Below are 22,031 nucleotides of genomic sequence, written 5' to 3'. Positions count from 1 at the left end.
TCGTGAGAATAGGGTTAAAAGAAAAATAGGTGAGTATCATGGACAAGATGAGCCTGAAGAGGACATGAGGGAAGACCGAGAGAAATTAGAGAAATACACAAGTTCAGAGCTAGGGCAGAGGGAGTGTTTGGAGGCTCTTTGGCCTGGTGGGCTATAGGAGAAGGTAGAAAAGTGGCAAAGGCAGCTGATCAGATGGTCTCCATCTTCGCCAAAAGCACAGTTTTGTGAACTGGGAGGTAGATCTGAGATAAGCTAATGGGCAGGAGGGATTAATTGCCAAAGGCAAAGGAAGCAGTAATGGTTTTCGTAAAATGTAAAACTCTGTCCTAAAACAAATGATGATAAACAAGATTCAAATCATCATGTGGCAGTAAGGAAATCAAAACGGAAAACAGAGTACACCAGTCTGAAATTGTTAAACTCATTGACTTCAGAGGACATAAAGAGCCTACAGAAGATGATGAGATGGTAGTCTTCCTGAAGCTAGTGCAACAGGCCAAGGACAGACCTTGTGTGTGAGAGCCAGGGACTGAATTTAAAAAAAGCAAGCAACTGGAAGCTTGGGGTCATGCTTGTGGACTGACAGGAGGGATTCCACAAGGCACTCACTGAAAATGCATTTGGTCTCCCAAATAAAGATCAAACCACTTTGTCAGCAGTGAATACAGAATTGAGAGATGTACAAGTAAATCTGTTCTTTATTGTCAGCCACAAAGTGGAGCATTGGACAGTGCAAAGATAATCAAAGCTCAGGTTTTGTATTTCCTGCGATTACATTGGAAGGTGCTGTGGGATGGCATGTAACATGTGTTTGAGGAGGGACCAGGGTGTCAGGCTGGGAATGGTCTATGATAGAGGATGGGTTTGGTGGTGACATCACATTGAATATGGTAGAAATGACAGGAAGTGAATAATTGAATATACAGACTGGTGGGGTTTGAGGAGCAGGGACGGGGGAATCATATCTGTATCTGGGAGGAGGAGGGAGGAGTGAGCTGCACAAACTCCATGCTACTCTGTGCTTGTCTAGTGACTCCAATCCAATACCACCTTGTGGCTGACAATAGGAATGCAGCTGTACAAATAACTTCAGAAAGACGGGACAAATTTCCTGGGAGGAAACAGTAAGCAACATGTGTTAAGTATCATGGAAACTATGGTGACATACTTCTAGAAACATGCTCATGACATGATCATTGTATGATCCCATTAATGTAGCTAAGGGTATAAATATCTTACATTCCATCTTACCTCAGATCACTTAAAGCATGACACACTACAAGAAGTATGCTCCTCGGTTGTATTCCATTATCTTGTCATTAGCCCAAGCACTGTATGTCTGAGGAATGTCATGTTTGTATGGAAGTTAACTATAATAAGTGTCTGCTTGCATCTTCAATACCGTACCTAGTTTCTTATGTTATCTGGATAAAATAGGTATTGCTGCATCAAGGGGAAAACAAAATCTTGCTGGAGGCAAAAGTCACATCAGGGTTCAGGACAGTGAGGGAAACTACTTAACATTCACATGAAAATGAGAGACAGTTTGCCACTCCGGTCCATGTTTTGGAAGGCTGTATGGTGGACATGGATAGAGGAATTCCTGTTGGAATGAAGATCCAGGAGGTGTGTAGAATCAACTGCAGGCCAGAAAAGTGGACATGAACATTCAGGCTGGAAGAGCAGAGATGTACTTCTCTCCAGAATACAGTAATTTTGACAGGGGGAGCTTGGCGATAGCTGAAGCTGAGAAAACCAGTGGAGTTGGTCCAATCCCATGCTCAGCAGAGGATCCTTCTGTCACAATAGCAGTGGGGCATGGATTGAAGCTATTAAAAGTTACTTTCAAATACAGAGCAACATATCAAATGCATAGCATCTGAGTGTTTCACTGTATTCCTCTGTGGTCCAGTATGTAACCATGCTAATTTGTTGATTCTGTCTGCTCGAATTGCTGCTAAAATCCAATAAATTTACAGTCGACATGTTAGTTTATTCAGAGGAAAATTTTGGGTGCGATTCAGAGAATCATCCTTGACAGCTACTCAAATTCTGATGCTGCTGCTGGTTTTTGCCCCACCAAATCATATTTACGCCCCCAACACCGTTCAAACATCTTTTAAAACATATCTTCTACTTCCTTTGGAGGTCACTGTGGTTTTTGGTGTAGAAGTTCTTATCTTGTCCTGCCACTTTTGGTTCATCTGATCATCAGTCCTTCTGCCCCTTCCTTGCTAATCTGGTCCATTCTTTTTTGAAGTCTGCCTGAATTGATTTTTTTTTTAATGATGCTGCTTACTTGAGTCTGCACCAGGGAACCTGGGAGTTGCCATGATGCATATATCCTGGAGAACTGTAATGTTCCTTCTTCATTTGAGAGGCCAGATGACTTGTAAGGCATCTGCAGACAAAGCCACACCTTCACATTGAGAACAACCTCCATTGTGTTGTGTGGCACTATCACCGTGCTAAATGGGACAGACTTCGCACAGATCTCGCAACTCAAGACTGGGCATCCATGAGACACTGTGGGCCATCAACAGCAGCAGAATTATACTCCAGCACAATCTGTAACCTCATGGCCCGGCATATCCCCCACTCAACCATTACCATCAAGCCAGGGGGTCATCCCTGGTTCAATGGAGAGTGCAGGAGGGCATGCCAGGAGCAGCACCAGGCATACCTGTAGATGAGGTATCAACCAAGTGAAGCCACCAAACAGGACTACTTACAAGCCAAACAGCAAAAACAGCAAGTGATAGACAGAGCTAAGCGATCCCACAACCAACGGATCAGATCTAAGTTCTGCAGTCCTGCCACATGCAGTTGTGAATGGTGGTGGACAATTAAACAACTCACTGGAGGAGGAGGATCCACAGATATCCCCATCCTCAATGATGGAAGAGCCCAGCACATCAGTGCAAAAGATAAGGCTGAAGCATTCGCAGCAATCTTCAGCCAGAAGTGCCAAGTGGATGCTCCATCTCGACCTCCTCCAGTGGTCCCCAGCATCACAGATACCAGTCTTCAGCCAATTCGATTCACTCCATGTGATATCAAGAAATGGTTGGAGACACTGAATACTGCAAAGGCTTTGGGACCTGACAACATTCCGGCAATAGTACTGAAGATCTGTGCTTCAGAACTTGCCGCTCCCCTAGCCAAGCTGTTCCAGTACAGTTACAACACTGGCATCTACCCGACAATGTGGAAAATTGCCCAGGTATGTCCTGTACACAAAAAGCAGGACAAATCCAACCCGGCCAATTACCACTCCATCAGTCTACTCTCGATCATCGGTAAAGTGATGGAAGGTATCATCAAAACTGCTATCAAGCAGCACCTGCTCAGAAATAACCTGCTCAGTTACGCCCAGTTTGGGTTCCGCCAGGGCCACTGAGTTCCTGATCTCATTACAGCCTCGGTTCAAACATGGACAAAAGAGCTGAATTCCAGAGGTGAGGTGAGAGTGACAGCCCTTGACATCAAAGCTGCATTGAACAGAGTGTGGCATCAAGGAGCCCTAGCAGAACTGGAATAAATGGGTATCAGGGGGCAAATGCTCCAGTAGTTGGACTCATACCTGACATATAGGAAGATGGTCGTGGTTGTGGGAGGTCAAGCATCTCAGCTCCAGGATATCTCTGCAGGAGTTCCTCAGGGTAGTGTCCTAGGCCCAACCATCTTCAGCTGCTTCATCAAAGACCTTCCCTCCATCATAAGGTCAGAAGTGGGGATGTTCGCCGATGACTGCACAATGTTCAGCACCATTCGTGACTCCTCAGATACTGAAGCAGTCCATGTTCACATGCAACAAGATCTGGACAATATCCAGTCTTGGGCTGACAAGTGGCAAGTGACATTCGCGCCACACAAATGCCAGGCTATGACAGTCACCAATAAGAGACAATCTAATCACTGCCCCTTGACATTCAATGGTGTTACCATCACTGCATCCCCCACTATCAACATCCTGGGGGTTACCATTGACCAGAAACTCAACTGGACTCACCACATTAGCAGAGTGGCTACAAGAGCAGGCCAGAAGCTAGGAATACTGCGGCGAGTAGCTCACCTCCTGACTCCTCAAAGCCTGTCCACCATCTACAAGGCACAAGTCAGGAGCATGATGGAATACTTCCCACTTTCCTGGATTAGCGTAGCCCCAACAACACTCAAGAAGCTTGACACAATCCAGGACAAAGCAGCTCGCTTGATTGGCACTACATCCACAAGCATTCACTCCCGACACCACCAACGCTCAGTAGCAGCAGTGTGTACTATCTACAAGATGCACTGCAGAAATTCACCAAAGATCCTCAGACAGCACCTTCCACACCCACAACCACATCCATCTAGAAGGACAGGGGCAGCAGATATGTGGGAACACCACCACCTCCAAGTTCCCCTCCAAGTCACTCACCATCCTGACTTAGAAATATATTGCCATTCCTTCACTGTCACTGGGTCAAAATCCTGGAATTCCCTCCCTAATAGCATTGTAGGTCAACCCACAGCAGGTGGACTGCAGCGGTTCAAGAAGGCAGCTCATCACCACCTTCTCAAGGGCAATTAGGAATGGGAAGAAATGCTGGCTAGTTAGTGATGCCCACATCCCACAAATGAATTTGAAAAAAGACTGCTGCAAGACCGGGGCTGATGAGTCCATTGTGCAACCCCCTGACTGAGGCAGAGCCTAGATACAGTGCAAGCTTATCCTTTGATCAACAGTTTGGTCGTGTAGATCCGCTCTCTGTGTGTGTATGTTGGGGGTGGGGTGTGGATAATTGAGGTACACCTTGCAGTACAGTCAGACATAGTGTGCTCTGTGGTCCTAGTATTCTGTGCTCTGCACAAATGCTGCAAAGAGGGGATGGGATGGAGTATGATGAGATGGCAGAGCGGGAGCCATCTTCCAAGGACATTGAGCAGGAGGAACATCACCTTCTATGTGATAGAACACACACAGCATTAGACATTTGTAGCCAGACGGGACATAATCGACGCCCGGTTCCAGTAGATGAGAGCTGAGCTCAGTGATCATTTGTTGACTGTAAAACTGTCAGTACTCAACAGACGGGCAGTCAGTTTCTGTTCCAAGAGGCAAATGCAGCTTCTGTTTGTTTGATTTCTTTTCACTTTTGATGCTGGTGAATGAAGGCAAACACTTTGAACTGTGTAAACGCTTCCCTGTACAATGGTCCCATACTGATCAAGGATAAGATGCTGGGCTTTGATGTGCATTGTGGAAAGAATAGCTGTGACCTGAGGGAGAATTGTAAGGTGAGATGTGGCTAAAAGGACAACCAAAGGTGCCAATTTATAAGCATCATCCCACAAAAGTTATCGGCACAAAATTACCCCTGCCCACCCCTATTCCAGGATAGAAATCTTACTCTATGTCAGTGATTCAGAATATTTTGATAAGATGATCTGAGGAACACATGATCGCTGGATAATTGTGTGTAGAATTGGAACTTCAGTCATGTTAGAGGATAAGTAGCATTTAAGACTGCTTGGGTCAAACTGTCTCTATTTCTGTGTAGCAATTTCCATGTAATTCCACATTGTCGTGTGAAAAACAGCATTGAGAATACAAACAACTGTTATCAAGAGAAGGAGCCATGGATACAGTAACAACTGTTACTGTGTGTTTTCAGTTCACGGTTGAAAACAATTTTTTTTGATATACAGAAGATAGATTTTTATTAGATACTCAACACTACTTGCATGCACTCTGTAAAAAAGCTTCCTGAACCATGGAAGCTTAAATTTTATATAAAAAGGTATTAACTCCATGAATAATGAACTTTTGAGTACATTAGGGGAATTTTTATTGTTGTAAAATGGTATATCTATTAAAGGTTAGTGCAACTCAATGAACCTGCTAAAGCTACATTCTTAGTGCTTGGCAGAAATAACAGGAAATTATGTATTTGCAGGTTCACAATTTTTCACTGCAATATCTCTCAGCAAAATCATAAAGATCGGAACTTGTGCTTGGCAATGGGAATTTGATAATGGGCATACGGAACTTGAAGGAATATGTAATTGAAAGCCTGATAAATTGCCAAGAACTAGAGATAATTTAGTCCCGTTCACGTGGTTACGTTCACCACAGAAGTCATCAACCATGCTCCTCCCAATGCTGCAAGATTCTTGCAACCTCAAATACTTCAAACACTACTTTCATGCCCGACAGAATTTGAACATTTCCCGACTTTGCATTTTCATCAGCCATCACTCCTAAATCCTGGGCTCATTGCCGATATTCAGAAACTCTGTAACAATCACAGCATATAAGCACGAGGCAGTGATCGTCTCCAAAAAGTTGAGTCATACCATCCTCCCTTGACATTCAACACCATTATCATCACTCAAACCCTGACCATCAATATTTTGTGGCTCATCATTGGCCAAAAATGGCACAAATTGGCCACGTAAGCATTATCTACTAGAGCAGGTCACAGGAATTCTCGCAGAGTGAGTAACTCACCTCCTGACTCCTCAAAGGCTGTCCACCACTCTCTAGGCCGCAGTCAGGAGTGTGGTGGAATATCCCCACTTACCTGGAGGAGCACAGTTCAACAACTTTCAAGAAACTCGACAACATCCAGGCAAAGCTGCCCACTTGTTTAGCATTTCATTTGTTACTGTAAAGAATCACTCCCTTGACCATTGTGCAGAAATGATGCAGGGCGTACCATACACAAGATGTGCTTCAGCAACTTGTAAAACATCTTCCAAATCGGTGACCTCTGTACCTAGAAGGTAAAAGGCCCCAGGTGACAGAACACCTTTTTTTCTTTTATTCTTTCATGGGATGTGACTATTGCTGGCAGCATTTGTTGCCTATCCCCAACTGCCCTTGAGTAACTGAGTGGCTAACTAGGCCAATTCATAGGGTAGTTAAGAGTAAACCAAATTGCTGATGGTCTGGTGTCACCCTGGTAATAAGGGCAGGTTTCCTTCCCCAAAGGTCATTAGTGAACTAGATGGGTTTTGATGACTTGGTCACCATTATTGAGACTAACCTTTAATTTCAGATTTTATTGATCAAATTTAAATCCCACCAGCTGCCCAACTGTTGCCCCCCATGTTCTCAGTGTATTAGCTTGGGGTTCTAAAGATTTCATCCACTACATTTTTTAAAATTCATTTCGGGAGTATGGACTACGCGGCTGGGCCAACATTTATTGCCCAACCTTAGTTTTCCTTGAGAAGGTGATAGTGAGCTGCTGTCTTGAACTGCTACAGTCTGATCTGTGTAGGTAGACTCATAATGCTGTGAGGGAAGGAGTTCCAGGATTCCAGGCAATGGGGATGTATTTCCAGGTTAGGTTGGGAAGTGCTAAGAGAGGAACTGGTGGTGTTCCTGTGTAGCTGCTGCCACTGGGCTTCAAAATGGTTTTGTCTGAGGAGCCATGGTGAATTTCTGCAGTGCGTCTTGTCGATGGTGCATGCTACTGCTACTGTGCTTAGCAGGGAGTAACTATTTCCGGCTGTGGTGCCAAATACATGAGCTGCTTTTTCCTGACTGTTGTCAAGTTTCCTGAGTGTTGTTGGAGCTGTACTCATGTGGAGTATTCCATCACATTCGTGACTCTGCCTGGTAAACGATGTACAAATTTTGGGAGTCAGGAGGAGAGTTATATGCTGCAGCATTCCTATAATCAAGGAGCAATGGTTAGATTATCTCCTATTGGAGATGGTTATGGCCCGGCATTTGTATGGCACAAATGTTACTTGCCACTTTGCAGCTGAAGCCTGGATATTGTCCAGATCTTGTTATATTGGAACACGGACTGCTTCAGTATCTGAGGAGTTGCGAATGATGCTAAACATTGTGCAATCATCGGCGAACATCCCCACTTCTGACCTTATGATGGAAGGAAGGTCATTGATGAAGCAGCGGAAGATGGTTAGGCCCAGGGCATTCTCCTGAGGAACCCCTCTGGAAAAGTCCTGGACCTAAGATGACTGACCTCCAACAGCCACATTCATCTTCCTTGTTGCAAGGAATGATTCCATGATCTGGAAGTGCCAGGGTTGGACTGAGGTGGACAAAGTCAAAAATCACACAACACCGGGTTCTAGTCCAACAGGTTTATTTGAAATCACAAGCTTTCGGAGCGCAGCCCCTTCGTCAGGTGCAGAGAGAGGAGAGCGCACAGACATAGTGTTTATAGGCAGAGGGATGAAGGGCAGAGAGATCAAAGGATCATACAACTGGTGTGAGTGGAGTGAACAAACTTAAAATGGCTGGCTGGCTGCCATTTGTTGAATCTTTAAATATTCATACATTCTAGAAATTGCAGAAGCAGGATATGGAGAGTTCCATTAGAAAGGGGATAGAAGCTGGGAGTTCCCTGTACAATGGGTTTCAAGATGGCCTCAATATCGTCAGAGGGGTTCTCACACAGGGTCCCATTGCCTGATACGATGGGACGTCCAGGCTTGTTGGCTTTGTGTATCTTTGGAAGGTAGTAGAAGTCCCCTACACGAGAACTACGCGAGATGAGAGTGCATAGGGTACTCTGAAGGATTAGGTTAAAAGTCTTGATCAGTCTGTTGAGTTGACAGGTGTGTTCTTTGGTCGGATTGGCAGGTAACTGTCTGTAGTGTTCCCGGTTGTTCAGTTGTTGGTACACTTTCTTGTAGTAGTCCACTCTTTTCTGTATGACGATGGCTCCTCCTTTGTCTGCTGGTTTGATGACAATGTTGCAATTGGTCTTGACAGCATGGATGGCGTTGCGTTGTGCCTGGGTGACGTTTTACACTACCTTGTGAGTGCAGCTGATGCTGTTAACACATCTCCTGACAGCTTGAGCATACATGTTGAGCTTGGAGCAGCAGCCTTCCAGAGGGGTCCAATTTGACTCCTTCCTCTTTGGTTGCTGCACTGCGTATCTCTCTGTCGACTGTTCCAGCTCATTGGTTGTCTCATTGGGCTTGCTGCTGACATCTTGGGGTTTGCAGAAGAATTCCTGGAGCTTCGTTCACCTGATAAATTCCTGATGTACAAGGAGCACCCCCCCCCCCACCCCCAAACTTCTGTCGTGACTCTACAGATTTCTTACAGAAACTCAGCACCCATGGACCAGTCTAACCAGGAATGTTCCTCCCACAGCGGATGTTTCGGCACTCTACACCAGCATCACCCATGAGGACAGCATCACTGCAAGAGCCTCAGTACTCAATACCACCAACTGCCAATTCCCAGACGCCATCCTATAACTCACCCACTTGATCCTCGACCACAACATCGTCACCTTCGACAATCAGTTCTTCAATCAGACACATGGAACAGCCATGGGGACCAAATTTGCACCCAATGGGCCAACATTTTCATGCACAAGTTCAAGCTACACAGGACCTCCAACCAATGCTGTACACCAGATATACCGATGACATTTTCTTCCTTTGGACTCATGGTGAGGAATCACTGAAACGATTACATAGTGATATCAACAAGTTTCATCCCACCATCAGGCTTACCATGGACTACTCTTCAGAATCAGACTCATGCTTGAACACACGCATCTTCATCAAGAACGGACACCTCAGTATCTCACTCTACCGCAAGCCTATGGATAACCTCACGCTGCTGCACTCCTCGAGTTTCCACCCTAAAAATATTAAAAAAGCCATCCCCTATAGACAGGCCCCGCGTATACACAGGATCTGCTTAGATGAGCAGGAATGTGACAAACACCTGAAAGTTTTGAAAGATGCCCTCATAAGTACAGGATATGATGCTCAACTCATCGATCGCCAGTTCTGACTTACCTCAGAAGACAGACACAGGATACGACAGATAGAGTACCCTTTGTCATTCAGTACTTCCCTGGAGTGGAGAAACTACGCCATGTTCTTCACAGCCTTCAACATATCATCGATGACCATGAGCATCTTGCCAAGATCTTCCCCATGCCTCTACTTCTCGCCTTCAAACAACCACCAAACCTTAAACAGATAATTGTTTGCAGCGAACTACCCAGCCTTCAAGACAACATTGACCACAACATCACACAACCCTGTCATGGCAAACTTTGCAAGACATGTCAGTTCTTTAACATGGATACTACCATCACACGTGGGACACCACCCACCACATGCACGGCAGATACTTATGTGACTTGGCCAACGTTGTCTATCTCATATGCTGCAGGCAAGGATGTCCCAAGGTATGGTATATTAGTGAGACCATGCAAAAGTTATGACAACAGATGAATGGACACTGCACAACCAATGCTAGACAGGGATGTTCCCTCCCAGTAGGGGAACACTTCAGTGGTCAAGGACATTCAGCCTCCAATCTTCAGGTAAGCGTCCTCCAAGACAGACTTTGGGAACATAATAACGCAGAGTCGCTGAGCAGAGATTGATAGCCAAATTCTGTACCCATGAAGATGGCCCCAACCGTGATCTTGGGTTCATGTCGTGCTACATGTAACCCCACCACACTGTGTTTTGTGTCAGTAAAATCTTCCTCACTGTCCTGTTTTGAAAGCATTGCCTTGATTAATTGAGGTAGAGAGATCATATCAATTTGTTTGAACAGTTTTGTATTAACTCTCATGCGCACGCTCTGTCTCATGCGCACGCTCTCTGTCACGTGCACGCTCTCTCTCACACGCATGCTCTCTCACACGCACGCTCTGTCACGCGCACGCTCTCTCATGCGCATGCTCACTCTCACACGCATGCTGACTCTCGTGCACTCTCTCTCTCACACGCACTCTCATGCATGCACTCTCTCACTCACGCACTCTCTTTCACATTGATGCACTCTCTTTCTCTCTCTCTCACACACACCCACATATCTATGGGGTGAATTATTTCATCCAAGATGTTTGTTTATTTGCAGATACATTCTATTTTGTTTGAGAAACACACAATTTATAGTCACAGACAATCAATGTGGCATTTTATAAATTCCAGCTTTCAGAACAGAACCGACCTCATTCCAGTTAAAATTCTGAGACAGGTTCTAAATAAGGCCTCACAACTACAGTTCAGTTTCTGACCTGAGATATCACCTTTTGTGTATTCCTATTACTCTGCCTGATTGAAGTTTGCAAAGTTAGGCAGACACTGATGAAACCTTTAGTTATCTGAGGGCAGTGACTTGAAACAGATTCTGGACTTTGCGTCTTAATCAGTCGAAACTCACATCCCCTTTCTAACAGAGTTCTCCATATCCTGCTTCTGCAATTTCTAGAATGCAGGAATGGATGAATGATTAAAGATTCGACAGGAGGCAGTCAGCCAGCCATTTTAGGTTTGATCACTTGCCACGGCAGATGGTAGAAATTGAATTCAATATATATCTGGAATTAAGAGTCTAACGATGACCATAAATCCATTGCTGATTGCTGCCTGGCCAGTGATGCCCTCACCCGGTGAATGAATTAAAAAAAACCTCTACTCACACCAGTTGTATGATCCTTTGATCTCTCTGCGCTTCATCCCTCTGTCTATAAACACTGTGTCTGTGTGCTGTCCTCTCTCTGCGCCTGAAGAAGGGGCTGCGCTTCGAAAGCTTGTGATTTCAAATAAACCTGTTGGACTAGAACCTGGTATCATGTGAGGAATGATTCCAAACAGTGGAGAGTTTTCTTCCTGATTCCTTTTGACTCCAATCTTGCTAGGCCTCCTTAACGCTGCAGTCAGTCAAATGTCACCTTGATGTCAAAGGTAGTCACTGTCATCTCTCCTGTGGAGCTCAGCTTGGATTGTCCATACTTGAGTAAAGACTCCTAATGAGGTGAGGTATTGAGTGGCCCTGGTGGAATCAAAACTGAAACTGTTTATTGGTAAGCAAGTGTTGATTAATAGTACTCTTGATTACACCTTCCATCATCTTACTGATGATCGAGAGTAGTCTGATCGGGGAGTAATTGGTGGAGTTGGATTTGTCTTTTTTTTTGTGTACAGGACATAGTTGGGTGATTTTTCTCATTTTTGGGTAGATGCTAGTGTTGTAGCTGTACTGGAACAGCTTGACATTAAAATTATGCTACCTGCAAGATCTTCTCCAAGCTACACACCATCCTGACTTGGAATTATATTGCTGTTCCTACAATGGGTAAAAATTCTGTCTACCTCCATTCACTCCAAGATCCTGAGACTGCAACTGAATAAAATGGAGTCCAGAGTGTTCCTGATCCCTGTAAATCTGTTTCACTTGCAGTACTGATTTCCATAGCACTGGTATGTTGAACCCTGAGCTCAAAGTGAGCAATGCCAGGTGAAGATCTGGTATTTGGTGATGATAGCTTTATTGCAGGTTTATTGTAATCACATTTCTCTGCTTCAGATCATAGGGATTTTCACCTCAGTGGCAGAAGAGGCAAAGAAGTCATCACGAAGTAAACACCTGGTGACATTCACTGAATTTGCAGTTTACACTCGAGAGAAGATAATGACTTTCACAGGAAGGAACAGAAGCAGAGAAGCAGACCATTATCCAACTCAAGGAAATGTAAAGCTCTAAATACATTGTACTCAGAATATACCACAGTATCAGCCTGAAGCTCTGGTTCACTGTAGCCTGCAGTGATAGGATGTATATTTGTCTTCGTAATCCCATAGCCATTTTGTCCACATGAAGATTTTGGGTCAAGCTTTAGAACTGCTCTGGTTCTATGTAGTGCTGGTGAAATGTCGGCAGTAAACTACCTGCCATTTTCGCTGTTGATGGTGGTAAAAGGTAAAATATGATAAATACAGGAGTCTTCAGAAGTGAAATGAAGTTTCATCTTGGAAACAGAAGGAAAGCAAATGGGACAGGAACGAATGGAGTAAAATTGGAATCTAAGTTATTCCTTTCTTTCTTGAATACTTATCTTCTGAGTCATCTACCAAAGGGAAGATCCTGTCTTCATTTCTCCATACCACATAGCCTTGATGCTTTCATCTTTGGTTGCTCTTATATGCCTCCAATTTTCACTTTCGAATTATCTTACCATCCCCAATCTCTTTCTCCCTGCACCTGTCTAAGCTTACTTCAATACCTCCAGCACATTCTCATCGCTTAAAATATGACATCCACAAGGAAAGGGATCATTTTTAAATTAACCTTGTTGCAACCAACTAAGGGAGTGTTTGAGTGAAAGAAAGGGAGCCAGTTTATCCCTCCTCAACTGGGAGGTTAACTGTTTGGGATTTCCTGTCTGGATGCATAACATTTTGGGCAACCTTGCCCAGGATCTGGTTCATAGAGTCATACAGCACGGAGGCAGACCCTTCGGTCCAATTAGTCCATGCCGACCATGTTCCCAAACTAAATTAGTCCCACCTGCCTACACTTGACCCATATCCCTCCAAACTTTTCCTATTCATGTACTTACCAAAATGTCTTTTAAATATTGTAACTGTATCTGCATTCACCACTTCCTCTGGCAGTAAATTCCACACACGAACCACTTTCTGTGTTCAAAAAATTGTTGCCCCCATGTTCTTTTTATAACTTTCAGCTCTCACCTTAAAAATATTCCTTGTTTGTTTTACCAAAATGCAATACCACGTTTTTATCCAAATTAAAAACTCCATCTGCCACTCGTCACCCGTTGACCCAATTGACCAAGGTCTTTTTGTAATCGTAGATAACTTTCTTCACTGTCCGTTATACAACCAATTTTGTTGTTATCTGCACACATATGAACCATGCCTCCTATATTCTCATCCACATTGTTTTCAGTACTAATTACCATGGAACATGGCTGGTCACTGGCCTCCAGTCCAAAAAACATCCCTCCAACACCCTCTGTCTCCTCCCAACATGCAAATTTTGTATCCAATAGGCAAGCTCATCCTGAATCCCACATGATCTAATTTTACTAATTAGTCTATCATACAAAACCTTGTCGAAGGCTTTACTGAAGTCCACATAAACAATGTCTTAGCTCTGTTCTCATTAATCTTTTTGGTTACTTCCTCAAAAAAAACCTCAATCAAGTTTGTGAGATACTATCTCCCTTGCACAAAACCATGCCGACTATCGCTAATCAGTCATTGCCTCTCCAAATGCATGTAAATCCTCTCTTTCAGAATCACGTCCAACAACTTACTCATCACTGATGTCAGGCTTACAGGTGGATAGTCCCAGGTTTCTCCCTACAGCCTTTCTTAAATAAAGGCACAACATTAGCCACCCTCCAGTCTTCCAGCCCATTACCTGTGGTTAAAGATGTGGCAAATATTTCTGCCAGGGGCCCCACAATTTTTTTCCTAACTTCCCACAATGTCCTGGGATACACTTGATCAGGTTATAGACATGATCTTCCCACAGCAGTATTCTATTCCACAACATGGCTCTGTTTCTTGTTACGTAGCCAAGTTTATCTCATTTTGTTTCCTTCAAATGTGTTAACACCAATGTAAACAAGAGCCATTTCCCTTTTCCAGTGTCTCATTGGTATCATTCTTTTCACAAGCACTATTGTTGTTATGCCAATATTCCACTGCAAGATGTTTAGAGGCTGAAAATTGAGACAAGAATTCTTTCATATTGCTCTGGTTCTGATGTGGGATTTCTCTTAATGACTTGATGCACCTTGTGTATCCTGGACTGAAAGATTCTGCTAGATGATGAGACAGCACATTTAAATGAGTGTATTTTCACTGCATAAATTCTAAGCATTTGCAGAATTGAGAGAGCAGTTGGGCCTTGACTAGAATTGGGCACAGATGAAGACTTCCATTGTAAATGTGCTCTGAAATAATTCTGAAAAAACATACTTGTATTGTACTTGATCAACAGCAATGGAACTTATGGTGTCAAAAGAGATATTGTTTTCAAATTGCTATGTGGTCCAATATGACTTCAGAATAATGACAACACTTTGATGTTCATTTATTTTGCATATGTAAGGTCATTCTTGTGTGCTGGAAAAGGAAATGATTCTTTTCCTGCTGCAGTGAAAATAATGCAGTCAAGTTTAGGAAAAGTTTAACACACTCATCTGTTAAATATTTTCAAAAGGATCAAAAAATGTCTGCTTTTTTAACGAGACAGGAAAGAATCAATTCTGACATGTATAATACCTTGCAGTTGAGTTGTAATTTGCGTAACTAAAGTCAAAGCCAAAATATATTTATGAAAATCTTTGATTCAGCACAAAAGAGGCTTTTCAGCCCATCATGTCTGTGCTAGCTCTTTTGAAACAGCAGATCATATGAATATACACATTAGGAGCAGAAGTAGATCACTTGATCCTTCAAGCCTGTTCCACCGTGCAGTACAACCATAGCTGAGGAAGAAAGTTCCAAAGACTTGCAACCCAAAGACTTGTGAGAAACCAATTCTCCTTCTTTCTGTCTTAAGTGAGTGACCCTAGATTCTCCTACGTCTTTTCCACTTGCGCCTTGTTGATATAAATTGAAAAATGTTGGGCCTCAGCACTGATCCCTGTGGGACATCGCTAGTTTCATCTTTCCAACAAGAAAATGACACCATGCCTACTCCCTGTTTCTTATTAACCATACAATCTTCAATCTATCAAACTACATTACACCCTACACTGAGTTTTGAATTTCTGTAGGAACTTTTTGAAGTTACACATTATCAAATACCTTCTGCAAATCCATGTTCAGTAGCTCCACAAGTTTCCTTTTATTCTCAGCACATGTTCCTTCCACAAACAACTCCAATTAATTTGTTAAACATGATCTACCTTTCAAAAAAGAGACAACAAGGTGCAGGGCTGGATGAACACAGCAGGCCAAGCAGCATCATAGGAGCAGAGAGGCTGACGTTTCGGGCCTAGACCCTTCATCAGAAAAGGGGGAGGCGAAGGGGGTTCTGAAATAAATAGGGAGAGAGTGGGAGGCGGATAGAAGAGAAATAGAGGAGAGGATAGGTGGAGAGGAAACAAACAGGTCGAAGAGGCGGGGATGGAGCCAGTAAAGATGAGTGTAGGTGGGGAGTTAGGGAGGGGATAGGTCAGTCCAGGGAGGACGGACAGGTCAAGGGGGCGGGATGAGGTTAGTCGGTAGGAGATGGGGGTGCGGCTTGAGGTGGGAGGAGGGGATAGGTGGGAGGAAGAACAGGTTAGGGAGGCGGGGACGAGCTGGACTGGTTTTGGGATGTGGTAGGGGGAGGGGAGATTTTGAAGCTTGTGAAATCCACATTGATACCATTGGGCTGCAGGATTCCCAAGCGGAATATGAGTTGCTGTTCTTGCAACCTTTGGGTGGCATCGTTGTGGCACTGCAGGAGGCCCAGGATGGACATCTTGTCTGAGGAATGGGAGGGGGAGTTGAAATGGTTCGCGACTGGGAGGTGCAGTTGTTTATTGCGAACCGAGCGTAAGTGTTCTGCAAAGCGGTCCCCGAGCCTCCGCTTGGTTTCCCCAATGTAGAGGAAGCCACACCGGGTACAGCGGATGCAGTATACCACATTGGCAGATGTGCAGGTGAACATCTGCTTGATGTGGAAAGTCTTCTTGGGGCCTGGGATGGGGGTGAGGGAGGAGGTATGGGGGCAGGTGTAGCACTTCCTGCGGTTGCAGGGAAAAGTGCCGGGTGTGGTGAGGCTGGAGGAGAGTGTGGAGCGGACAAGGGAGTCACGGAGAGAGTGGTCCCTCCGGAAAGCAGATAAGGGTGGGGAGGGAAAGATGTCTTTGGTGGTGGGGTCGGATTGCAGATGGCAGAAGTGTCGGAGGATGATGTGTTGGATCCGGAGGTTGGTGGGGTGGTACGTGAGGACGAGGAGGATTCTTTTTTGGTTCTTATTGCGTGGACGGGGTGTGAGGGATGAGTTGCGGGAGATGTGGGAGACACGGTTGAGGGCGTTCTCGACCACTGACGGGGGGATGTCACAGTCCTTGAAAAACGAGGACAACTGAGAAGAACGGGAGTGGAATGCCTCATCCTGGGAGCAGATGCAGCGGAGGCGAAGGAATTGGGAATAGGGGATAGCATTTTTGCAGGAAGGTGAGTGGGAGGAGGAGTATTCTAGGTAGCTGTGGGAGTCGGTGGGCTTGAAATGAATATCGGTTTCTAGGTGGTTGCCCGAGATGGAGATGGTTGCCGAGAGGTCCAGGAAGGGGAGAGAGGTATTAGAGATGGTCCAGGTAAACTTAAGGTTGGGGTGGAAGGTGTTGGTGAAATGGATGAACTGTTCGAGCTCCTCGTGGGAGCACGAGGCGGCGCCGATACAGTCATCAATATAACGGAGGAAGAGGTGGGGTTTAGGGCCAGTGTAGGTACGGAAGAGGGATTGTTCCACGTAACCTACAAAGAGGCAGGCGTAGCTTGGGCCCATGCGGGTACCCATGGCCACCCCCTTTGTCTGTAGGAAGTGGGAGGAATTGAAGGAGAAGTTGTTGAGGGTGAGGACGAGTTCGGCTAAGCGGATGAGGGTGTCAGTGGAGGGGGACTGGTCGGGCCTGCGGGACAGGAAGAAGCGGAGGGCCTTTAGGCCTTTACCATGGACGTCCAGTCCGTCTACACCTGCATTCCCCATACAGAAAAAAAGCCAGACGCCAACTCTCCGACACCTCCTCCTACCACCCCCTTGATCATGACCCCACCCCTGAGCACCAAACCATCATCTCCCAAACCATCCACAACCTCATCACCTCAGGTGACCTCCCACCCACGGCCTCCAACCTCATCGTTCCCCAACCCCGCACTGCCCGCTTCTATCTCCTTCCCAAAATCCACAAACCTGAATGCCCTGGTCGACCCATTGTCTCCGCCTGCTCCTGCCCCACCGAACTGATCTCCAACTATCTGGACTCCATTTACTCCCCCTTGGTCCAGGAACTCCCTACCTATGTCAGTGACACCACCCACGCCCTCCACCTCCTCCAGAACTTCCAATTCCCTGGTCCCCAACACCTCATCTTTACCATGGACATCCAGTCCCTATACACTTGCATTCCCCATACAGAAAAGCCCACCGCCGGGCCTCCCTTTCAAAACCTTGTTAACTCTGATTACCTGAAGTTTATCTTATTGGCCTGCAGTAAAGTCTTTAATAAAAGCTTTAATAAACTGTCTTCAGTTACATTTTCCCTATGACATATATTCAGCTAACTAGCCTAGGGTTTCCTGCTTTCTTTCCCTTTTTGAATAAAGGAATTAAATTCTCTATTTTCCACTTGAATTTAACTTTCTCTGAACTGGAAAGTTAGAACCAAAGCACTAACTATCTCACTAGCCAGTTCTTTTAAGACCCAGGATCAAGTTGATTAGCACCTGGTGACTTGTCAACCCTTGAAATAACTCCACAGAGGCTGGTATCCCATCACCAGGTCATCCTTTATTTACACGTGGAAAATCCTTGACACTGATCCAGCTCTCTGAGAGCCAGCTCTCACAGTGAACAGAACCTCTGATGCAGAAATGCTTACGCACATTGGCTCAGTGGTTAGCACTGCTGCCTCACAGTGCTAGGGACCTGGGTTCGATTCCACCCTCGGGCGACTGTCTGTGTGGAGTTTGCATATTCTCCCTGTGTCTGCGTGTGTTTCCATTAGGTGCTCTGGTTTCCTCCCACAGTCCAAAGATATGCATGTTAGGTGGATTGACCATGCTAAATTACCCATAGTGTTCAGGGGTGTAGGTGGGTCAGCCATGGGAAATTCAGGATAGGGTAGGGGATAGGCCTGGGTGGGATGCTCTTTGGAGAGTTGGTGTTGACATGTTGGGCCAAATGGCCTGCGTCCACACTGTAGGGATTCTTTGGAATTCTATGGAGTCCAAGGAACTCAAAGAGGCCTGTTGCGAGTGAATTTCTTCAGGAATGTGCTTTTCTCTCATCACCACTGAAATAATTCCACAAAGGCCAGTATCCTGTCACCAAGTCACCCTTTATTTATGTGGAAAGTCCTGATCCTGCTTCCACAGAGCCAGCTCTCAGAGGGGACAGAACCTCTGACACTGCTGTTCTTACTTGTCAGCCAAAGTTCCCTGATTGGACCAAATTAACAACCTCAATCAGGGACCTCAGAATCACCACAGCCTTCTGCTCCAACAATTTACTGAATAACACTTCCCTGGTGACCATGATCTTCTTGAGTTCTTCCCTTCCTTCCATTTCCTGATTTAAGGCTATTTCCAGAATATTACTCATAACTCTGTAGTAAAGATTGAAGACTTTTAGTTTATTTGCCACCTCTTTAATTTTCCATTATTAATTCTTCAGTCTCACTTTCTGTAAGACCAAAGATGAATTTGTTAATTCTTTTCCTCTATAATAATCTACAGACATTTTCACTATCTGCTAGCTTTATCTCATCACTCTAATTTTTTTACTCTTTATTACTGTGTTGATTATTCACTGCTTTAAATAAAAATTCTGTTGAATCTTCTAAACTGCCAGCCACCTTTGTACAATTACATACTTTTTCACTAGGTTTGATACTATCTTTGACATTTTTTTAAAATCATGGATGATTGGATTGGCTGTTAGTATGTTTCTTTTTCATTGAAATGTAGCTATTCTGTGTGTTCTGAAATATCCACTTAAATATCAATAGTCCATTTATATTGACTCCCCCTTAATCAAGTTACCAGCTCAGTTTAGCCAAATCTGCTTTCGTACCCATATAATGGCCCTTATTTAAGTTTAAAATACTAGTCTTAGACCCACTCTTCCTTAAAATGAATGTAAAATGCAATAAAATCATTGTCTCTGCTGCCTAGGTGTTCCTTAATTATGGAGTAATTAATTCATTCTGACCTGTTTTTCTATTCTAGCTTATTATCTGGTTGACTTCAGAACATGCTGACCCAAACAACATTCCTGAAAACATTTGGTTAATTTATTACCTGGGTTTCCTTTTTTATATGTAAAGTAAAATCCCCCAATGATTATTGCGCTACCTTTCTGACAAGCTCATATTATTCCTTTATATTCCATCCTACTGTTAGTTACTGTTAGGTTTCTTTACACCACTCCCATAAGTAATTTCTTGACTTATCTCTCGTCTTGACCCAAATTAGTTTTACATCCTGTTTTCCTGAACATTGCTTATCCCTCTGTATTGTGCTAATACCATGATTAATTAACAGAGCTTCCCCTCCACTTTTGCATTACTTCATGTCCTTCCTAAATGTCATGTACCTGTCAATATCCCATCTCAATCTATTTTATCCTGCAACCATGTCTTTTCATGGCTGTCAAATCTATTTGGGTATCCATTACTCTGTTTTGCTTCAATTGTCAAGTGCATTCAGATTTTGAACCTTCAGTTTTGTGCTTTTATTATTTTTATAACTTCTTATCTACTGATTTAATTGGAGATTTGTACTTTCTATCCCTTCATGTCATGGTCTGTTTATCTTTGCCGGTACTAATTCCTTTAGTTCTAGCCTTGTTTTTACTGCTGACAAGCCTTAGAATCATAGAGTGATACAGCACAGAAACAGTCCCGTTTGGTGCCACTCATTCATTCCGACCAAGTTTCCCAGACTAAACTAGTCCCGTTTGCCTATAGATGACAAGGTGTACAGCTGGATGAACACAGCAGGCCAAGCAGCATCAGAGGAGCAGGAAGGCTGACGTTTCGGGCCTAGACCCTTCCTGCTCCTCTGATGCTGCTTGGCCTGCTGTGTTCATCCAGCTCTACACCTTGTTATCTCAGATTCTCCAGCATCTGCAGTTCCTGCTATCCCCGTTTGCCTGTACTTGGCCCATATCCCTCTAAACCTTTCCTATTCATAGACCTGTCCAAATGTCTTTTAAAGTCTTCCCAAAATTAATCCCTTACCCTCACTGTTTACTTTTAAATCTTCTCTCCTGCCCCAGTTAGGCTGCACACTAGAACACTTATCCCAGCATGATTTAGTTGTAGATTGTGCCAGTAGGAATGCATCAACTTTCTCCAGCGCAAGTTTCAGAGCCCATGGACTGGAACCCACTTGGACCAAATCATTCTTTGAGCCACTAATTTTTCCTAATCCTTTGCTCGTTGCCTATAGCCCTGTACGTTCGTTGTTTTCAGGCATAATCCAAGTTCTGAAATTTAGGAAATGTCCTGGTGAACAAGACAAAATCTTCAACAAGAGATAGTAAGAACTGCCGATGCTGGAGTCTGAGATAACACAGCGTGGAGCTGGAGGAACACAGGAGGCCAGGTAGCATCAGAGGAGCAGGAAAGCTGACGTTTCGGGTCAGGACTCTTCTTCAGAAGAAGACCCTTCTTCAGAAACGTCAACTTTCCTGCTTCTTTGATGCTGCCTGGCCTGCTGTGTTCCTCCAGATCCACACTGTTATCTCAAAATCTTCAACAAAATGTCTTTAGTTTCAGCAATACTCAAGTTCCATACTACCAAATGGCTATTGCATCAACTTTTAAAAATAATTTAGAATTAGGAACGTTAATGGAGAGATGGCTGAACATGCTTTGAAATTGGTTTTAGAAGATTTTTGAAGGTGCAAGATGTATCAACCTTCACAGGTTTTGTAAGAAATGGTACAGCAGACTAAATGTAAACTAGAATTGTTAGGGAAAAAAAGACAATCACTCTGAGATCTGGAACAAAAACAGAAATTGCTAGCGAAGTACAATTGGTCTGGCAGCATCCGGCACCGGGGAGAAAGCAAAGTTAACATTTCGAGTCTGGTGACTTTTCAGCAGAACTGATAACAGCTAGAAAGAATTAATATTTATGTTGAAGATGCGGTTGGGAGGCATGTGTGTGGTGGGAGGAGAGGTGAGCAGATAGGTGGAATCTGAGCTGAGAGAGAGAGATATGAAAGGGATAGGCAAATGAGGGGATTGTTGATAATAGGCCAGGATGAAAGAGAAGCTGAATGAGTCATAATAAGAGCTGAGAGTAGGAGAAAATGAGATAACAAGGTGTAGAGCTGGATGAACACAGCAGGCCAAGCAGCATCAGAGGAGCAGGAAGGCTGATGTTTCGGGCCTAGACCGTTCTTCAGAAAAAATGGTTAGGTTGCGCTGAATGCAACCCATGTCGTGTGATAATAGGCCTAGAGTGGGTGTGAATGGGTTGGCTATGCTAAAAGCAAGCCATGTCATAACAGGCCCAGCTGTGGAGGTGGTAAAAAA

General features: G+C 44.3%; 1 protein-coding gene across 1 annotated transcript in view; it reads left to right on the top strand.

The window, feature by feature from the left end:
- LOC109932581 (polycystic kidney disease protein 1-like 1) overlaps window positions 1-22,031 on the top strand; it is a 161,792-nt gene that overhangs the window by 132,468 nt on the left and 7,293 nt on the right. The window contains exon 47 of the mRNA XM_048608159.1: window positions 12,323-12,487. Within this exon, the coding sequence (XP_048464116.1) occupies window positions 12,323-12,487 (165 nt within the window). The remainder of the gene's footprint in view (window positions 1-12,322; window positions 12,488-22,031) is intronic.

This window comes from Rhincodon typus, chromosome 2 (genome assembly GCF_021869965.1).
Source record: "Rhincodon typus isolate 14 chromosome 2, sRhiTyp1.1, whole genome shotgun sequence".
In the NCBI taxonomy this organism is placed as follows: Eukaryota; Metazoa; Chordata; class Chondrichthyes; order Orectolobiformes; family Rhincodontidae; genus Rhincodon; species Rhincodon typus.
Note: the sequence above shows the minus strand (reverse complement) of the source record. Positions and strands in the feature narration are given on the sequence as shown.